At 32.8% G+C, this 19,942-nt stretch overlaps 2 protein-coding genes and 1 pseudogene across 2 annotated transcripts; 1 reads left to right on the top strand and 2 right to left on the bottom strand.

The window, feature by feature from the left end:
- Nucleotides 1-18: 18 nt before the first annotated feature.
- On the bottom strand, nucleotides 19-6,112 carry LOC128179803 (kelch-like protein 2; annotated as a pseudogene).
- A 137-nt stretch (nucleotides 6,113-6,249) lies between these two features.
- On the top strand, nucleotides 6,250-11,982 carry LOC128179802 (EF-hand domain-containing family member C2-like). Its single transcript, XM_052847411.1, has 10 exons — nucleotides 6,250-6,406; nucleotides 6,792-7,131; nucleotides 7,384-7,607; nucleotides 7,802-8,158; nucleotides 8,318-8,456; nucleotides 8,611-8,919; nucleotides 9,119-9,312; nucleotides 9,545-9,876; nucleotides 10,221-10,313; nucleotides 11,496-11,982. The coding sequence occupies exons 1-10, from the start codon at nucleotides 6,365-6,367 to the stop codon at nucleotides 11,701-11,703; spliced, it is 2,238 nt and encodes a 745-aa protein (XP_052703371.1). The 5' UTR covers nucleotides 6,250-6,364; the 3' UTR covers nucleotides 11,704-11,982.
- Nucleotides 11,766-16,674, bottom strand: LOC128179813 (uncharacterized). Its single transcript, XM_052847431.1, has 9 exons — nucleotides 16,376-16,674; nucleotides 15,400-15,474; nucleotides 14,612-14,659; nucleotides 14,457-14,511; nucleotides 14,188-14,277; nucleotides 13,277-13,340; nucleotides 12,689-12,755; nucleotides 12,367-12,481; nucleotides 11,766-12,259 (listed from the first exon to the last, which is right to left on the bottom strand). The coding sequence occupies exons 1-9, from the start codon at nucleotides 16,440-16,442 to the stop codon at nucleotides 12,157-12,159; spliced, it is 684 nt and encodes a 227-aa protein (XP_052703391.1). The 5' UTR covers nucleotides 16,443-16,674; the 3' UTR covers nucleotides 11,766-12,156.
- Nucleotides 16,675-19,942: the final 3,268 nt, after the last annotated feature.

Raw genomic sequence — 19,942 nt, 5'->3', positions numbered from 1 at the left:
AATCAATAAGATAAGTAGAACATCTTTAATAATCTGTCTTTATTTCTAGATTGCACTCCATGGTGAGCTTGGTCCATATAATACAGTGTATAAAACAAAATGGCAGAACAAATCACACACTCCACGAGAGCAATACAATTATATTATAGGAAGCCCATTGTTCATTGTTCAACATTGCATCATATGCATTATAAAAAAAATACCGGTACCCTGCTATAATACTTTTCTATAGTGAACTGAGGTGATCAATTTAAAAACTTTTAAATACACATATAACTTTCTTTAATATCTCACTGCCAATCTTAACTTTACACATCAATGTATATTCTTGACATGTACATTGTATTTTCTTCATTCTGCAAATCACATACCAAAATTTAAAATCTTGTACTTTTGGATCAGCTTGAATTCAATTTTTTTTTTACATTGCATTGAACTTGGAACTTTCTCCAATCACTTTTTTGAAACCTCAAACTTTAACTACCTTTAGGATAAGTACACATGTTTGAAACGGTATATTATAATATTCCCAGCATCTACATCACGAAAAATACAGTCAGTGGCAGTATTTGAAGATAATAATCCACAGACAAAAACAAAATTCATCCAAAAAACATAAAATGAGATCTTGCAGAGCTAGCAACTCCAAGATCTTTTGTGACTAGAAAATCCTAAACGATAAAAAAACATAAACATGTGGTTTTAATAAGCCAGTTAATATTGTATATTTTTTCAAAGAAAAAAGACGCTAAAATTGATGTGTTAAGTTTAAAAATGAGAGAGAGAGAGAAAGAGAGAGAGAGAGCATGCTTATAAATTAAAATCAGAGCATAACCTATCCTTCACAGAACAATAAAGGAGCTTTTTTCTAAATTTTGTTTCTGTCAATCTTAAATAATAATATAACCTGAAGCCAAACAAATCAGCATCAACTACAGGTATTTTTAGTACATTATTATATATAAAAAAAAAAAATAAAACACTGTAAACCAACTTTTCTTTGTATGCCAGAAAAATTCAAAAGGTTCATGGAAATTCAGAAATATTTCTGAAAAACCTTGTGAAGCTCATATTTACGTGACATTATCTATAGCTACATGGTGTCCAACAGAAAATTAGAAGCAAGGAACAAGTTTATAATTGCTTAATCTAGAAATAAAATTAGCCAAAACAAAAGTTGGTTTAAATCAAGACAAACTGAATAAATTGGTGTAATTTATATCAAATTTTGTCTTTTTATGAATTTAATTGATTGGCTATTTTGCATTGGTAGGGAGTAATAAATTGAGTATGAAAGTCAGATCAACCCTGCATTAAACAGGACCCCCCCCCCCCCCCCCCCAAAAAAAAAATCAATATCCTGCTATTTGTAAACGTCATGCTGAATATTGGCCACAACACAGCCAAAAGTGCTCATCACTGTGGGCAGTTCCTGTCCCTCCACCCATGTCTGTCTACCGTTCTCCTCCTTCAGCCAGCAGAGGCCGGCCATCCAACTCTTGTCATCTTCACCTCCCACTATCAAAATCGTATTGCTGTATTTTACTATCCCTGGAATAAATAATTAATACAATTAAATTTCAATCTTTTCAAAGAACTTCATAATAATCATCAATAATTTACATTTTTTTCACTCTCAAAATTCATAAAATAAGTCTGAATTCAAAGTGGCTGAATATTTTAAAATTTGTATGGGACAAGGGAGATAATGCATTAGCAATACATGTACTAAATGAAATTAATTCTTATAACAGATGGAACTCTTTTTTTCTGACCTGCTCCACAGAGGGCATTGGGGAGCTCTGGACCTTCACTCCAAGTATCGGTGGCTGGATCAAACACCTCCACAGAACTCACACAATGCTCCGGCAGAAACTCCTTCTTCCACTTGTCACTCAATTCTGAATTTCCTCCTACATAAAATAAATGCATATATACATATGTCATTTAAATCTGCAACAAAATACATAATTTTTTTGTGTACATTTTTCTGCTAACATTTTTTCTTTCTTGTATACTTCTTATGTCTATCATGATACTTTTTTTGTAGTCTTCCAGACTATTATGAATTTATTTGTTTTCCTCGGACCACAGATCCCCCTATTGTCATCCGTTTATGAACATAAAACAAGTGCACATGTTTTGAAGGATTTGGTGACTTACCAATGACATAAATTTTGTCCTTGTGAATCACACACCCTGCCAACACCCTGGATGTAGACATGGGAGGTAACTCCACCCAAGTATCATCAGCTGGATCATACCTAGGAAATGTTAATGAAACATATTAACAGGTTTATCACTGAAAACTGAAAATCACAACATTACTGTTATAGATGTAATAAAACTTGTTTAAATGTTTATTTGTAAACCCGATCATTTTTTTCTTCATTGGCATTTATAATGAGCTTTGAGTTTGGGTTTCATTATCTACATAGAAACCCTCATAAATTGAGATATTCTTTTGTATCCAGCTTTTCAAAAACCTTCCTTTAAATTATCAATTCATCTCTATTAAATACAACTAGCATTGTGTACCTGTAAGCTGTTCTGCTGATCTTTTCACATGTTTCTCCACCAAAGACATACAACTTTCCCCTGTGACTAATGCTGGTCATGAATCGCAGTGGTATTGCTAGGGGAGCCACTAATATCCAAGCATTGGTGTGTGGGTCATAACGTTCTACTGTACTGAGGATTTCTGAGCCATCTTGACCTCCAATGGCAAAAGCATAGCTGTGGAAATGAATTCAATTGAATTACTTTTTCACAGATCAATACTGGCAATTGAACTGTTTGTTACTTAAAATATCTACCATAATGTACTTCAGAATACCGTACCTAAACATTTGATACCAAGCTTTAAATATTGTACTTCAATAGGCATCAACATTTCAGTGCTGGTATTTTTTTAATGGTACTAATTGAGATGCAAATATTCAATATCAAATTTTTTAACCTAAAATTATAAATTGTAAAATTGTGAAAAGGCAAATAAAGACAAAATTGACGTAATCAAAATGTTATCAATTTATGAAACACTTTTACATAATACATACATGTAAGCAGTCATTAGAAGATCTATTCCAAAATGGTAGAAAATTTACTTTACAGCTCAATCATAAAAAATTGGCTGAAACCCCCCCCCCCCCCCCCACATATTTTATCTCAAAGCCTGTAATTCATAACATTCAATAAAATATCATGGACATACCCATCAACAATGACCAAAGAAAACTGGGACCCGGGACATATTCATCTTTGCTTTGGAGGTCCAACTCTTCTCTATCTGGTCAAAGACGTAGAAGCTGTTGGACACTCCCTCTGTCGTCACGGACCCGCGGTAATTCAGCTTACGTATGGATCCACCCGCCAAATAAATCTGGTTATCTCCAGTTATAGCACATCCTTGAACATAAATGATGTAAAAACTGTAAAATTTTATACTTATACATGTAACGTTTACTTCTGATAGAGATTCAACACAAAACTGTATATCTTTTTATTTTCATGATGATGTACAGACACTTTCACTTTTATTGCAGTCACTTTCACATCTCAAAGAATACAACATGCAGAAATTATATATCCGCCATTAATAACTTTTTAGATCGCAAAAATGACTGATGGGAAATAAAAGAAGAGTCACATATTTCCCCCTTTTTCACAAATTTTGTGACACCTGCAAAATCCCAAATTGATATACAGTAAGATTTACAAGATTTTTCTGAAATTTAATACCAACCAGGTGTGTATAAACTTTGTGGTAGTTTACATATGGTAATGACTTCGCCAGTCTTTGGCAACAGCATCTCCATGCTATTGAACTTTTTCATCTGTTCCTCTGTATAAGGATTTGCAATGATCATCACTCCAGTTTCGTGGGCCATTCCTTTGCGGGGCATGAGATTCAGGTCCATTTCATGTTGTCTGTTGCGTAGCATATGAAAATACCTAACTGTGTCCAGAACTTTTCTCAAGGATTCACAGTCTTTTAGTATTTTATTCCTGTCAATTCTATCACAGAAATAGTAAGAGCTGATATTGGCAAATCGAACACAATTCATTATTTCCATTAAGTGTGCCATTCTGTTTTCTTTGTCTGACATAAGCCAATGCATGCATGCTTCATAAACAGTTTCTTCATTGGTCACATTGATGTCATCATCACTAATGATTTCAACCAACTTGTCGGAGGGCAGGGATAAAAACTCCTGATGTTTGCACAAATCAGTAAATCTACTGTTCACAATTTCTTTGGCTTTTGTGGCTAAATCTGTGCATTCGTGAGCTTTAGCGAAAAAGAACACTCCAATACAGTTTGACACAGTGATGTGGTTCATCATGAATTCAGCACATCCACTTCTGAGCGAAAGCAACTGGAATCTGTTGGCAGCGGAAAGTAAATGTTGAACAGTCTCCTCCGAAAGCACAACTTGTCCTGTGTAGATATAGTCCAGCACCAGACCCATAGTTTGTGGATCTAACTCCTTTAAAGTAATCTTATCTTGATGACTCTCTGCCATATTTGTAGAAAACATTGCCATGAAAAACGGACTTGATATTGCAAGAACATTTTTGTGACATGGAAATTCTGTCTCATCTACACAAAGGGTGACATCCACAAACTCTTTTTCTCTGTAGAGTTTAGAAAATCCCTGCAGGAGATTGACTGCTCTCTGTTTGTCTATAAATTTGTCGTCATTTGGAGACTCTTCATACTGAGTCTGCGAGTCAAGCATTCCCTCAGGATCCTGAGTGCTTTGAGCATCATCCGGACTACTCATCTTTTCCTGAAATATTTGTTGAAAGAGATCAAGTCTAAGCTACACATCACAATGTCTTTACACTTTAAAAGATGGATAAATCAGAGAAATTATTTTAAAATATGAGAATAAAATCATACCTTAATTTTCAAAATATATCTTCAGTTACAACCTGATGATAAATTAATTAATTCTGAATTTCAATCTAATTAAAATCTAGAGCTTTGGATACACTCACATTACACAGTTACTTTTATAAAGACTTTAAAATAGCTCACAAGTAGAAAATATGTGCTCATTAACTGATTCAAAAGGAGCATCTTTGCCAAAGTTTATCTCCAAGGTTAAGCGAAAATTAGAACCTGCACCTTTTCATACAATATTGTGTGTTGTACACAGGAGACATGCAGAATTATTAGCAAAGAAGTCAAGGTTCTCCTTCACTTTAAAGTTAAACGTGGTTCAAAATGTGGGAACATTGATTTTTGCAATGCATCCAATTATGTTGATATGGCAGACAGAAAATTCCTTAGTTTAAAGTAAATGTAAACAATATTTAAATTCATTCAACAGCTGTTTAATACTTCTTATTCATTTTTCAAGGTATAATTACTACTGATGTCTGAACAGACCTTTGTTCCAAAGGCAAATGAAAATAAGGTGCAGTGAATTTAACTGCGGTGCAACGAATGTTTGTGTGGTGCTAAATATTTCATTATGTGGTGCTTAAATGAGTTTTTAGTAGCACTAGTACAAAGGAAAAGATTTATGAAGAACTATAACAATGGTCTAAGGTTTTTTTTTAAACATTGGTAAGTCATGTAAATGAAAAAGCAATTTATGTAAAATTTTCTTGACTTTTCAATTCATTGTTAGATATTTTAAGGAAGTGATTTTTTTTTTTTTAATATTACACACAATTAAACATGTTAAATGTCAAAAAAGTAAGTGAAACACATCCATTATTTAAACAATAATATACGAAAAAAAAACACATGTATTTGAAACAACATTACTGTCATTTGCAAAAGTTAATCAAAATGTGTACAACTTCGCTTGTACGCTTTGAAAAATGTAAACATCATTTCGAATTTCCTCTATGATGTTCCAAACATCGTACTTACCATCAGCTTTCTGAGGGAAATAAATGTATGAGCCTTAAGAAGATTTTAGGTGCATCATGCTATTTTACCACAAGCAAAATTCAAAAGACAAAAAGATCAAAGGAATTCTGATCACCACATAGTTATGATATCGGTGACCATTGCAATATTATTTTCAACGGAAGCGAGAAATGGAGTTACCTCCTCCTAAAAATAGTACGCGGAGTAGTCTGTCTCATGAATGTTAAATATCTCTATATATGCAAAAAATATTTTTTTTCTGAGATATATATTCTTTAAAAATTAAACGTGATCATAAAAAGTGCTTCTCTCGTTTAAATTTATTTATTTAGATGCAATTATTTTTTAATTTATTTCTGCGGAAGGGCATTGCTAGGTCGTGTTCCTTGGTAACCACGTAAACGCTACACTGTGTTGGTTTCAGTCAATGTTGAGGTGGTAGTGTACAACCGGGGAAAGACATACAAAATAACAATGGCATTGCCGTTTCTCCCGGGAAACTCTTTTAACAACAGTGTAAGTATTTCATTTTACCTTATATTTCTTCAGATAATTGAGAATTATGTGGATAAATGTTATTAAACAAGCAACATTTTAGCAAATGCACTGACTATCATGTCTATGTCAGTATGGTATGTGCTCTGCAATATGAGCATAAATATGATGAACGTTTGAAGCTAAATAATATCAGAAAATGGAAATACTGATGTTATGAATCAGATTGGTCCAAAAACATACTTCAAAAACGTTCAATGTATTAATAATTATATTAATGTAATATGTGATTTTGAAAAATTGGAACCTGATGCTATAAAACATAACTGTGTTGAATTTCTATTAAATTTATCAATAACAGAATTAAACTCATTGTATGTATTTAGATGTTTTATTTGCTTTTCAGCTTGGTAAAACAAAATACCATAAATCACACCACTTTGACTACAAAAATGAAGTTTCTATGCTGGTCGGCAATGATAAGCCAGGTATAGGTGGTGAATTGCTCAGAGGACAGAAAGTTAGACCACAAAACACAGTCTTCCCTAAGGGAGAGGGAAGTAACTTACCTGCCTGGGTGGCTTTTGACAGACAGGTTTTGTGTTTTGATGCATACTTTCAAGAAGCTGTGCACGAGAAGCGTGAGGAGCAATACAGGGTCCGCAACGTAAAGGTCTATTTCTATTTGGAAGATGACTCTATTCAGGTCATTGAACCAAGGGAAAAGAACAGTGGAGTACCTCAAGGTAATTACTTAAACAAGAGTCATTTATATGTCTTGAAGAGGGCTGGATAGCTGTAGCTAAGCTTAAACATATGATATTTTTGTAACTAAATCATTAGTTTAGGCTGAAAATATATGAAAACTCTTAGATCTGATGGGTATTTTGTTGACCACCCAGCCTCCTTAATGAAATTGAAGCTTAGAAAACATTAAGTCTATATAATGAAGTGCAGTAAATCTTTAAACAATGATGATGTATGTTTGAATACAACAGGTACACTGATCAGGAGACACAGAATCCCTAAACCTGCTCCTAATGATGATGAATACTACACAGCAGAGGACTTCAATATTGGCTGTGAAATTAACCTCTACTCCAAAGTTTTCAAGCTCACCAATGCTGATGACTTCACAAAGAACTTCCTTAGAAAAATGGGAGTCCGAGTCAATGATATTGAGAATAAACCAGATAATCCATACACCAAATACAGAAAAGCTGTAAGTTAAATCTGGGCTTGAATACATTGTATAAATGATTCTTTATGGCGGGTATCTTAAATACGTGTAGATTAAGGAAAATGTAAGCTGAATCAAAGAAAGTTAAAATCAAAGCAGAATTGTTTTCCATCAATTCTTAGCTTATGAGGTTTTATTCATTTCTCATAGTATTTAATTATATACATACTTTTTAGATGGATGAGAGCATGCAACCACTCAGACCATATGAAAAACATGACACCCTGAAGCAGTTCTTGGATCATGATCGCCATGTCCTGCGATTCTTCTGCTACTGGGATGACACGGACAATATGTTTGGAGATCCTCGTGAAATGGTGCTTCATTACTTCTTGGCTGATGACACAATTGAGATCCGAGAAGTCATTCCTGCCAATTCTGGCAGAGATGCTGCACCAATGTTCCTGAGACGAGGCAAGCTTCCAAAGAACATTGAATCCCTCAGGCAGCCGGGAGAGATCACAGATAGAACTGTACTTAATGTGTTTGGTCCAACAGGACATGGAGGCCGATACATCTTGGATAGCTTAAAGGTAAGTTACATATGTAATACATGTATATGTACATTCATTTCTATACTATTCTCCCAAAGTAATGCTGCATGCATAGCTAGTGACAGAAGCACATATACATGGTTATTATAAAATTTCAAATCTTGAGTTCATTTGAAAAAAATGCAAATTTCTTTTTAGACTGGGGCTGTGAACACAGATTTCTACAGGGACAGTGATCTCACACTGGGAGCTGTAATCAATGTCTGGGGAAGGAAACTTCTTATCTGTGATGCTGATGAATTCACAAAGGAATATTATCATACAAAGTATGGAATTGGTAAGTAAAATCTCCCAAATTCTTATAACAGTTTTTATCATCAAATTGTATGTTGAAAAGAGAGAGAGAGAGAGAGAGAGAGAGAGAGAGAGAGAGAGAGAAAGCAAATTTAATTTATGCATGAATATTTAAAATGTTAAATTAAACTTTTTAGAGAATTTCTCATCTGTCCAATACAAAAAGAACCAAGCTGGAAACCCACCCCGCCAGTTCCCACCATACAATGGATGGGGCAGTGAAGAAGATTCACTCTGCTCCTGCATGGGTCTCCTCCCAAAACCACCGAAGAGGGACTTCATCAAGTTTATGGAGAAGGACAGACGTGGGCTGGACAGCAATGTTCTGCGTTTCTTGGCTCGCATGAACACCACCAAACCTATCGACCAAGAGCGCCGCTTCATCATTTCTTACTATCTGTCTGATGACACCATCTCAGTTTTCGAGCCTCCTGTCAGAAACTCAGGTATATACAATTCTATCCGATATATTATTTTCTCTTCCAAAACAACAATTTACAAAAATTTGATTTGTTTTTTTATACTGCACAGAAAATTTCAGTTAAATTCCAGTACTCGTACTTTATTGAAAAACTTTTAACTCATTAGAATCAAAAATTGACTTCTGTTTATTTGGATGCTAAAGAGTTATTTCCCTTTTTTTAGGAATCATTGGTGGCAAATTCTTGGAGAGGTCAAGAATCAAGAAGCCAAACCAGCAACCTTACAGCACAGACATGTCCCAGTACTATCTGTCAAATGACCTCTTTGTGGGTGCTTGTGTCAACTTTAACAGCCACATTTTTGTCCTCATTGATGCTGATGAATATGCCTTTAGATATATGGAACAGAATCCTGGCGTAAGTCTAGAATGTTTTTTATTTTTATAAAAATTTGCTTTTAAAAAGTAGCATTTTTCAGTAAAATTAAGTGCAGCAATTCTGAAAACTGACAAGTTCAATATTTATTTATAGTTTTTTAACTGAAATCACTCAATATATACATCATTACCCTCTGACACTCTTGAATATACTATCTGACTATCAGTATTGTGTAAGTCAATGCATAAACAATTATTATTTCTGTTTGCAGTATTCCAAAGCCAATATCAATGCCATTTTGCAAAAGTTAGTCAGTGCAGTTGGCAGCAATCAAGACGAGATCCGCTCCTTCTTTATGAAGAACGATCCTAATGGTCTTGGTTGCCTAGGCTACGACCAGCTGGTGTCCCTCCTGCGTCAAGTTGACCCCAACATCAGCGATCAAGAGATCATGACCGTGGCCCGCCACTACAGTCAGAGGACACAGGAGGATGCCATTGACTCCCAGAAACTGGTTGCCATTGTACAGGAGCAACTTAGAAAGAGAAACTATGAGGGATTCGGCAAATTGTTGGAGGACTGCATGCAGAATGATAAAGACAAGTAGGTTATTCAAATCATTAGAGGACTCTTACTGATCTCCTAGCTTTTGTAATATGATACTGCAATTAATCTTTTATTTGCAACAATTATTTCTTTTATAAATATTAATGAAAACCTATAACAAATTTAGTGTTCCAGTCATGATAACATAGACTCATAAGAAGAAAAAATCTCAGAGATGAGGTTTGCAATAACTTAGAATTTTTTTTTGCATAGAATCTATATTTATGATATGTTTTAAGTATGCTAGTATGAATAAATATCAATGATAAACAGATTGTTTACATAAAAAAAATGACAAGTAGCGTTGTATACGTAATTTATAATTTACCTCTTTGTTACAGACAAGGCCTTTTGGACGGGGAGATTGTCAGGACTATTTTCCGTGCTCACAATGTGCCCCTCCCTGATGACCTCCTGAGAGCTGCATTGTCAATGTAAGTCCTACTTATGGATGTATAAATACTTCTGGCTTGATGTACTTAATTAAACTAAAAAGTAATGTCTCTGGGTCTACAATATTTACCAGTGCGTTAATTTTGTTAACACTAAATGCAGACATAGAAAATTTTCATCTTCACATGCATGATGTTAACTCATATAAAAGTTGATTGGCATAAATTTATATGCATGGTTAAAAGTGCATGTAAATGGTAAAAAGTAGTAATTAAAAAAAAAAAATACAAAAAAGTCAGATGTTTAACAGTTGTTTGTAATAGATAGACCCAGTGGCATTGCTTTTATCTGTTATCTTGTAACTTTATGCTTGTATATTCATATATAGTGTTTGCAAATGCCACTCAATTTCTTTATAGGATTTCATATATGGTTATCCATTATTCCCAAACATTGATCTCTTTTGAAATGGAGTTTGAGTATAACTATGGGTATTACATCTGTATTTAGTTTAACCAGTTCTCTTTTATAGAAGATATATGTACACAAGTCATACCAGTACATGTATCTAGCTGTAGTGAAAAAAGATCCTTCTTTCTGACTTTGATCATAAAATCATGCAATTCTTTTTCTAAAAAATGTAAAAATTGGATTTTACCAAGAAAAACTCCTTCCACTTTTAATATTATCATGATTTGCATGTGTTTAGAACTCAACAGGAGAACTGTAGATGAATTAATTAAGCTATTCTTTACCCCATGTACACAGATTTCTATCTTTTTATATTACATGTAATATTATATGGCAATCATGCATTGCAGATTTATCATTAAAAATCTATACAAAAATCCATATAATACATGAACAAATACCTGTGATTAAGGTTAAAAAAATATCTTAAACTTATACATCTAATTGCTACAATTTAACAGAAATTTGAATTTAAAAAAAAAAGGGGGGGGGGCTCTGAAAAACAATTGACCTTTTTGAACCATATAGAATGGATAAAAGCAAAAAGCCTTAAAGTTTGCAATTTTGATTCAATTTCCATAAAAATTCCAGGCTATACTGAAACTTAATAACCTTTATCCAAAAAATCATAATACAACTTATACCTATATAATACCAATATAGTGAACATATTATGACCAAATATTGTAGCAAGAGTTGCTTATTCATAGCTGAGCTATCTGATTCACTAAACTATTTGATGCTTTCTTCAGGTCTGTTGCCACAGAGAAAGGTGAGGTAGCCTACAAGAACCTGATCAGTCAGATGAACTGGAGGGACTGCCCTGTGCCCCCCATGCAATATGAACCCTCCTCTGATCCCAACTGGGTCGGTACACAACAAGGAAAAGGAAGTGTGTCCATGATTAACTATCAGAATCTCCTAGATGATTGCTTTGGAAAGGGAAAGTCTTCATCATAAAGACAAAGTGCTAGGAGTTTATTCAATTTAACTGTGATACAAGACTTGTTAAATGATATGTAATTATCAATGTGCCCTGAATACAGGGAGTTTTTTTTTTATAAACATAACAGAAAACAAAATTTTCTGGATATATTTATTGTGTTGAGAAAAGGATGAAAAATCCGTCCAAAGAAACGTTTTAACAGTATAACATTGAAAACAGCACAGAACTGTGTTTATGAAGTTTTTGTATATAATGAATACATTTTAAAAGTGAATAAAAAGAGTAATCATGTAGTACATATTTTAACTTGTCATTCAACTAGGTCCTCAAATACTATTGATGACTGCATCGATACAAATTAATGACTAACCACTGAAGGGCTGAAAAATATGTACAAATGAATCACAACAGTCACTTTGCACATCAAATATAGTATTGAACTCGATTCTTTAGAATGAGGATAAAATTTATGCTTTCAAAGTTGTCAACTTCTGACTGATTTGTTGTAGTGATTCTTTTTTCCTTTTCAAGAGATCTTTAGCATCCGTGTTTTCATCCTTAAACAAAGCCCTGAAAAATACAGCCCTGGTTAAAATACAGCTAACTAGTTTTGGGGTTTTCCTCTGTGTAATTAATAGTACTGACAAGTACATATAAAGAAGAGTAATGATACATACCAAATTTCTTTTCGTAGTTCCATTGGAATGTCTGGTAGGTCTGTAATTCTGTCGTTAATTGACAAGGTCTGAAGTCGTTGCTGGAGGTCGAAATGTTCTTGTTGACAGTTTTCCACTGAATGAATTTTTAAAAAACCACAGAAAAGTCATTATGTCTTTTGTAAAAATGATTATTATATTAACCCCCCCCCCCCCCCAAAAAAAAATTAAACAAGTTACCCCTTAATCAAAATAAGTTAAGATTTTTGAAACATTTTATAGAGTCAAGCTACAAACAATGAGCAACTTAAAGATTTATTAAACATAGAGTCTAAATGGGTACCTTTGTTCTGTAATTCAGATTTGTAAAATTCTGTCTCACTAATTCCTTTGTTCAAAGAGGAGTCATCCTGCAATGGGATTAATTATGAACCGTCAGATTCATAAAGTGTTCTTATACAGAGAAACCAGTGCCATAATTGTCAGATGAGCATATTTCTTTCATAAACTATATTCACTGTCTCTCTCCAGTTTAAATGACAAAATTCAGAACTTAGTTTATGTTTTCACAATTATGAATATTAATTATCCAACAACCTTCCCAACATGCTAATTTGTTTTATAGACAATTACCGGGGTATGTTTCAAAAATTCATGTACAGTACAAACAACAACATCTGACATCTACAGTCACGTGAGGTGTATAAAGTCACAATCTTAAGTCTACACTATATATCAAACAAACGCGCACAGCTGTATTGGACTGCAGCATAAAAAAGAATACTACATGTAAGTTACTTCTTAAAAATACAGAAATGATATAAACTCTTTTTTGAGTTAAAAATAAACACAAAAGAAATTTAATAGTTCAAAAGTGTTTTTTTTTTGGTTATGTTGAAAATTCAATATTCTTTTTCGATTAAAAACTCACATAAAATGTTCTAGCATTCATGAGCTGATTGGCAATGTCGGCTAACTCCTTCTCGAAGTTTTCTCTGTAATATAAGATTTACGTTTTTATCAAAAGAGCATAACATTTTTAAACAAGAGGCAGTGCTAGTGTAGATTTTTTTCTTCCATACAAAATTAACGAAAAATCCTGCATTAATCAGATGGATGGAACTTGAAACTTATAACTCTACATGTAAATTGCAATTACTGTAATGATCAATAATGCTGTTTTTCACAGAGATTTATTTTCTTCTAAGAAAAATAACTGTTTACTCCTGCTTTCCAGAAAAAAATGAAAGAAAAAATTGTAAAAGTTCGCATACCCCACGCCACCTAGTATTACATGTATATGTATTAACTACAAAGTTATTCAGTTGTTTCGTTGACAAACTGTCTATGTTGTACACATATTCTACTATTCCAAAAGCAAAATTCACGTGAAAATAACGGAATTTGAATTTCCCTTATAAATGCTTACTAGCACATAGTTGTCTCAAGAAATTATATTCTCATATACTATGAAAAGAATCACAGAAATGTAATGGAATGGGATCATCTGTAATATACAAATTACACATTCGGTCCTTATAAACAACAAAGTTCCGGGAAATTCTGTTGCAAAGAAAAATTCAATAATAGCCAAACTTGGAAGTCCGCATTCATGAGAAAATTCCCAAGAAAAATAAAATATTCTTTTTCCTAGTATAGATATAAGCACGTCTACTCATTTTGTCCTTTTAAGTTTTAATGAAATTTGGTGGAGAGGATTAAAAGGAGTTGCGCTGACAAAACAAAAACCCAACACAAAACAAAACGGGTTGACGGTTAAAAACAAATACCCCCTCCCCAATTTTTTTGCTTTGGATATATCAATTAATCTCATTTCCTCACACATTCTGCAGCTGTTTTTCTTTTTCTGCTGACAATTTTCTGTTCAATTCATCAATGTTCTTTCTCTTTTGTTGATTGGATTCTTCTAGTCTGAAATTCAAAACATCGATCACCAAGATGCTTACTTAACAAAACTGCCTTCTCAACGGTCCAGATTTGTTATTTTAATTACTTGCATTGTGTGTGATTTACATAAACTCACTTGTACATTAAATTAAGCCATACACATACACATTTTGTGATGTGTATGATTTTCGTCTGTTTGTTACCTATTTGCCATCGACTGTGTCTGTGTCTCTTTTAACTGAGCAACCTTCATGGTTTCTAAATATAATAATGAGATTTTTAATCTTTTTGTTTCTTAGTTTCCCTAAATATATCAGAAAATAATACTTGCACTGGTTTGTCATAAAATATATCGTACCTTGTAATTTTTCATGACCTTCCTTCATCTGAGTGAATTTATTGTTCTCTGAAAAAAAGATTCAGCAAATCAAGTTATAAGATGATTTTTGATATCTTAAATCTTTATATACTGACATTTTCCAGTGTCTTTGAGTGTGATAAAACTACGAATCAAATTTGTAACATATAGTTAAATACTTTATATCAATGACGCAATTGACGAGCTGTTATGCCACAAACGGGGCTTTGCATAATTATTCAAAATGAAAAACATCAAAAGTCTATAATTTTGTTAAACAAAAACTATATAAATGTAAAAATGAATTATTCTTTGAATTTTATGAAGTGAACCAAAAACGGTTGGGTGTGATTAAATCTATCATAAAGCCCTTAAAGCGTTATTGGATTTGATCACGCCCGACCGTATTTAATGACCTCATAATACCCAAAGAATTATACACAATTCACTACATGCTAAAGGTTATCATGATTAAGGGATTTTAATGATAAATTATTTAAACTAAAGATCGAATCAAAATAGTATTAAATTTGTGCGTTTATTTGTTTATTTTTTTCCTTCAAATTCACAGCTTTAACGGATTCAGATTTATGAACTTATATATATGAAAATTAAGCGCAACAACCTGTGCAGTTAATACTAAATTATCTACTAGTACATGTAAAACTCAATAAGTACTCGCAAAAGCCTTTCGTACGTAAAATTTAAAGATTGTTCGTCCCAACATATCAAATGTACAAATGTAGCTCTGTAGATCTACGGTACTTGTACTATGTTTATCTTTATACCTATATCTAGTAGATTTTCCAATTCTCTCCTCCGACTTCTTCTCTCGGCCAGCTTATGTTCCAGGCAGTTTTTTTCTAAACAGAAAGTCCATAATTTGATTTATTCTCATTTGAAAAATAAATAAGTTTGTCTAAGATAAAATTTAGATATATATGCCAGTATTTTTATACAGTTATTGTATATAAGCAGTTGACAGGGTCATATGACCCGGGGGGGGGGGGGGTCTTTGGCGAGCCTATGGACTTTTTTAAAATAATAAATTTTACGGCTAAAAAACTCTCAAACAATTTATGAGGCATCTAATTTCAACTATAGATGATGATATACAATGTTTTAAAGAAATGGAATACCCCCCCCCCCCCTATTTTTGAAAATCAACCAATTAAGGTAAATTATACCCCCATTTGCCCAGCCCTCAATCAACGAAATCAATGTTTGGCGAAGTAATTTATATATCTTAAAAAATCAATTTAGTCAAGATTTAGGAATCATTCTAACTGATAACTTTGAAATGTATCCTTGTACAGATAACGTTAACGTTTTCAATTCAACATTAGATACTGTTGGTATATTATACATGCTTTACGTTATTTTCGCGTAATTTTGTCCAATCTTTTTCTCGCCCAAAATAAAGATCTCACTAAAACAACTCTCACAGCCAACCTATAATAGAAAACAATGCACAAACCTCCCGGTTACAATTTCGCGAATGTATCATACATGTATTCCGCAAATAATCAAAGTTACGTTACGTTAATCTTTTTCAAGGCAAAACATTTCTTGAATAATAAAAGTGATCTACAGTAGACAACTTGAGGATTGGGAATTATAAATTGGTAAACAGATGTACATATATGGTATATCGTATATTCAATACAAACAAACAACGAATCCGATGGCAACTCTGTAACCAAAGGGCAAATATGAAAAAAAAAATCAAATTAACAATTTATGATAAGAAATCATTTTCAAAACCTTGCTGTATTTCTTTCAGACTATGTAACAGCAAATCTACACGGAAAGTCGAACTATTTCCAGCCATTGGTCTTTGTAAATAAACAGACGATACAGTATGTAAATAAAGGAAATCACGATTCCGATTAATATTTGAATGGTTGTCGATCTCGATGGAATTTCACCAACATCACCAACCCTGTCGAAGGTGTTTCTGTAAAAAATGAGTTCATAGTCTTTTTAGGTAACCATCTCAAATGTAGATCTAATTGCTCGCTAGCAGTATGCAATTATTTCTCAGACGAACATTACGATAATTTTCATTGAAATATTTATTCATCTTCATTTTTTTGTGATTCTTACCACGTGTTGTATCAAATCAATTTAATTTGAATAAAAACCCCTAATTTTTGGTGTTCTATGTCAAAATTTGTCCCTTTCACGCACCAAAATACCAGAATATTTCACTACCTTTGGAAAACAAGTCGCTTTTCCATTAACATTTTCGAAAAATAAAAATAAAAGATTGCTTTCATATACTTTGTACATGTATATATATGTATGGAATCCATACACGACAGCCAATTGCTGACTGCGTTTAATTATTGCCAACTGCTAGCAAGGAAATATAAATCAATTTTAAGAAAAATAAATATTCACCAGACTGAGTGGATAAATGAAATATTAAATAATTGTTCGTATATTTCAGATTAGCAGGCGTAAGCAAACAAGAGAAAAACGTTTTTAAAGATTTTATTTGGTAAATTTAATGTCCAGATCGTATAGAGGATCGTAGTGTGGCTCTTACAAAGAGTGCCGTGGAACGTCTTTTATATTGTAGCAAGTAAAAAATACAGAATAAACAAATTAAATTCAAGTAAACAAGTTTTATAATAAATTGTGCTAAAAAGTTCGATAATGAATTGTGACAAAATCCTGGAAATGCACAACATAATTTGTAATATAACATAACATAGATTTTTAGAGTCTTTAGTCCAACGTCCTAGTCTTATTCAAAATTTGATATAATGTTAGTATAAATTAGTATAAAAATTGAATTGTCTGTTGTCTAGTTACATCTATTTCCATCAGAGATTATGTCTCTGGTTTCCATTTTGCGCATCAAATGACTAAATATTCGACGCCAGAGCTTATTTGATATTTACAGGCACGTACGTAGCAATTAAAAAAAAAAGAAAAAAAGGAGGCAAATTCCAATGAAAATTCCAATCCGCTATTCTCTTTTGAGAAGTGGACAGGCATATAGCCTACATCACACAGCATAGGCTACACGCCTGTCCAATTCTCAAAAGAGAATACATGTATGCCTAATCCGCCTATTCCGGAAGGGGCTAGCGTAGTATACCTATGACACTTCAATTTCACTTTTCTTATTCTTATCTTTACTTCAATTTTTCACATGGTCCCAAATTTTAAAAGGGACTCCCCGCCTCCGATGCAATATATGGCCTGGTTTCAGCAGGCGCACAAAAGCATTTCGGCAGTAAATTTGAGCAGATGATACCCTACATCTAAGTGGTACGAAAGCCCACTGAGCTCATTTTCGTAGGTAAAAAAATTCTTTTCGTGAATAAACACAAAACTTTCGCGATATACCGCGTAACTTTCGCGAATAAACGCGAAAGTTTCGCAAATAAACCAGTAACTTTCGCGAAAAAACGCGAAACTTTCGCGAAAAAAACGCGTAACTTTCGCAGTAAACGCGAAACCTTCGCGAATAAACGCGTAACTTTCGCGATATAACGCGTAACTTTCGCAAATAAACGCGTTACTTTCGCGAATTAACGCGAAACCATTATATAGATATTGTCATTTCATACAAGAACCCTTATAAAGAAAAACGATTGAAAACAAACACATTTTAAGTTTTAAATCATAACATACTTAATTAATAGGCCTATTCATTATTGTTATAATATCGTGTTACGTTGATTTATGAAGACAACATTATCTTTTTTACATATAGATATTCATAAATCTGAAAAAACTTTATAACATTTTTATATGTTATGTGTCCCAAGTAGATAATAAGTTTGGGCATCAAATTTTGATTTTCATTTGTTCGCCGACCCTGTGTTCGAACAGGCATTCATTGCTGATCTTTTTCTTACAAAATTAATATAAATTCAACCGTCGGAAACCTTTAAAATCTTAGTATTGATTTTCATATGACATATGTGATAAATTTAGAGGACGAATTTACGTCATCTAGATTTGAACAATAGCTTAAACATTTCAATTTACAGCTTGACTTATCTTTCTGATATTAATCTAGACGTTAATTTATGTTGCAGCGATATAACATATATTATAACCAGGCTTGGGGTAATGCTAAATGTAATGGTAATGCATTGCAATGCATTACATGTTTTCAAAGTAATGCTAGTAATGTGTAATGCCACAAAATTAGCATTACAAGTAATGGTAATGTAATTCATTACTTTCCAAAATCTAGTGTAATGCTGGCATTACATGGCATTACTTTGCATTACTATGCATATTTATGCATGTTCACTTTAAAAAATGTGATGAATAAATGAATAGTTGAAATTGAATTTGATTGAATTTATTTTTAAAGAAGAAAGAAATAATTCTGGAGATAAAAATGTTTAAATTGTACATGTATTATTAAAAATTTTTTTTTTAAAAATCAGTTTTGAATTGTTAATATTACTAAAGATAACAGCACAATTTCATAGCATTTTTAAGAGTGTTGTTATTAAGAGTTTTTAATCATTTAAACAATTAGTTTGCACTTCAATAAGAAATGTGTCAACAACACACTATGCCCCCAGGATAATCTAAGTACACTGTATCAAAACAATCTATTGTTATAAGAAGTGCTAAACACCCCAATCCCCTTCCCTTCGCTATGTCACAATAGAATAGGAGACAGACATGCACCTTTAAAAGCAAAATGAATGCACTGTCCATCCATGATGAAAATCAATATCACTTCCAATATTATAACCCATTTGAAAATAATCTTATTTATTGTCTCTGTCTCTCTCTGTCTCTCTGTCTCTCTCTCTCTCTCTCTCTCTCTCTCTCTCTCTTTTGTATATTAATTACATTGTACATTAGTTTGGACTGATAGTAAATACAAGATTCATGTATTTAATCTATTATTGCACTTAATTTATCCTAAGATAAAGATCGTCACACAGTATTTTCCAGTCCAAGCTTCGACTTCTCCTGTAAAACATTATACAGTATAGCCCGGAAGACGGATGCAGTTCAAAGATAAACCCTTTGAAACTTCGATCATAAAGTGCAACAGCAATCTTTTGTCTTAAAGTGTCCTCATTAGAAAGAAATAGATTAAAATATATTAAGAAATATAACTGGGAAAAACCATCTGTTTACAAAATTAATAACATTAAGTGTCCAAAATTATAAAGATTTGTTTAATCTGGGGATATATCTATATTTAGCTTTTAAAAACCGCAACATTTTTCCTTAAATTGTTACGCATGTAATTCTGTGTCTCTATTTCGTATCTGATATTGTATCATGCCAAATGTCTATGAATATCGTTTAACTTATATAATATGTTATTCATAATGC

This window comes from Crassostrea angulata, chromosome 4, assembly GCF_025612915.1.
Source record: "Crassostrea angulata isolate pt1a10 chromosome 4, ASM2561291v2, whole genome shotgun sequence".
Classification (NCBI taxonomy): domain Eukaryota; kingdom Metazoa; phylum Mollusca; class Bivalvia; order Ostreida; family Ostreidae; genus Magallana; species Magallana angulata.
The sequence above is the reverse complement of the archived record's forward strand: the minus strand, read 5'-3'. Positions and strand labels throughout refer to the sequence as shown.

Coding starts and splice junctions, on each gene's coding strand:
- LOC128179802 (XM_052847411.1), top strand. CDS start 6,365: ATGGCATTGCCGTTTCTCCCGGGAAACTCTTTTAACAACAGT. Junction 8,159..8,317: donor ACATCTTGGATAGCTTAAAG/GTAAGTTACATA, acceptor ATTTCTTTTTAG/ACTGGGGCTGTGAACACAGA. Junction 9,313..9,544: donor ATATGGAACAGAATCCTGGC/GTAAGTCTAGAA, acceptor TTCTGTTTGCAG/TATTCCAAAGCCAATATCAA.
- LOC128179813 (XM_052847431.1), bottom strand. CDS start 16,442: ATGGCTGGAAATAGTTCGACTTTCCGTGTAGATTTGCTGTTACATAGT. Junction 14,512..14,611: donor AGGTCATGAAAAATTACAAG/GTACGATATATT, acceptor TATTATATTTAG/AAACCATGAAGGTTGCTCAG. Junction 14,278..14,456: donor ACACAGTCGATGGCAAATAG/GTAACAAACAGA, acceptor TTTGAATTTCAG/ACTAGAAGAATCCAATCAAC.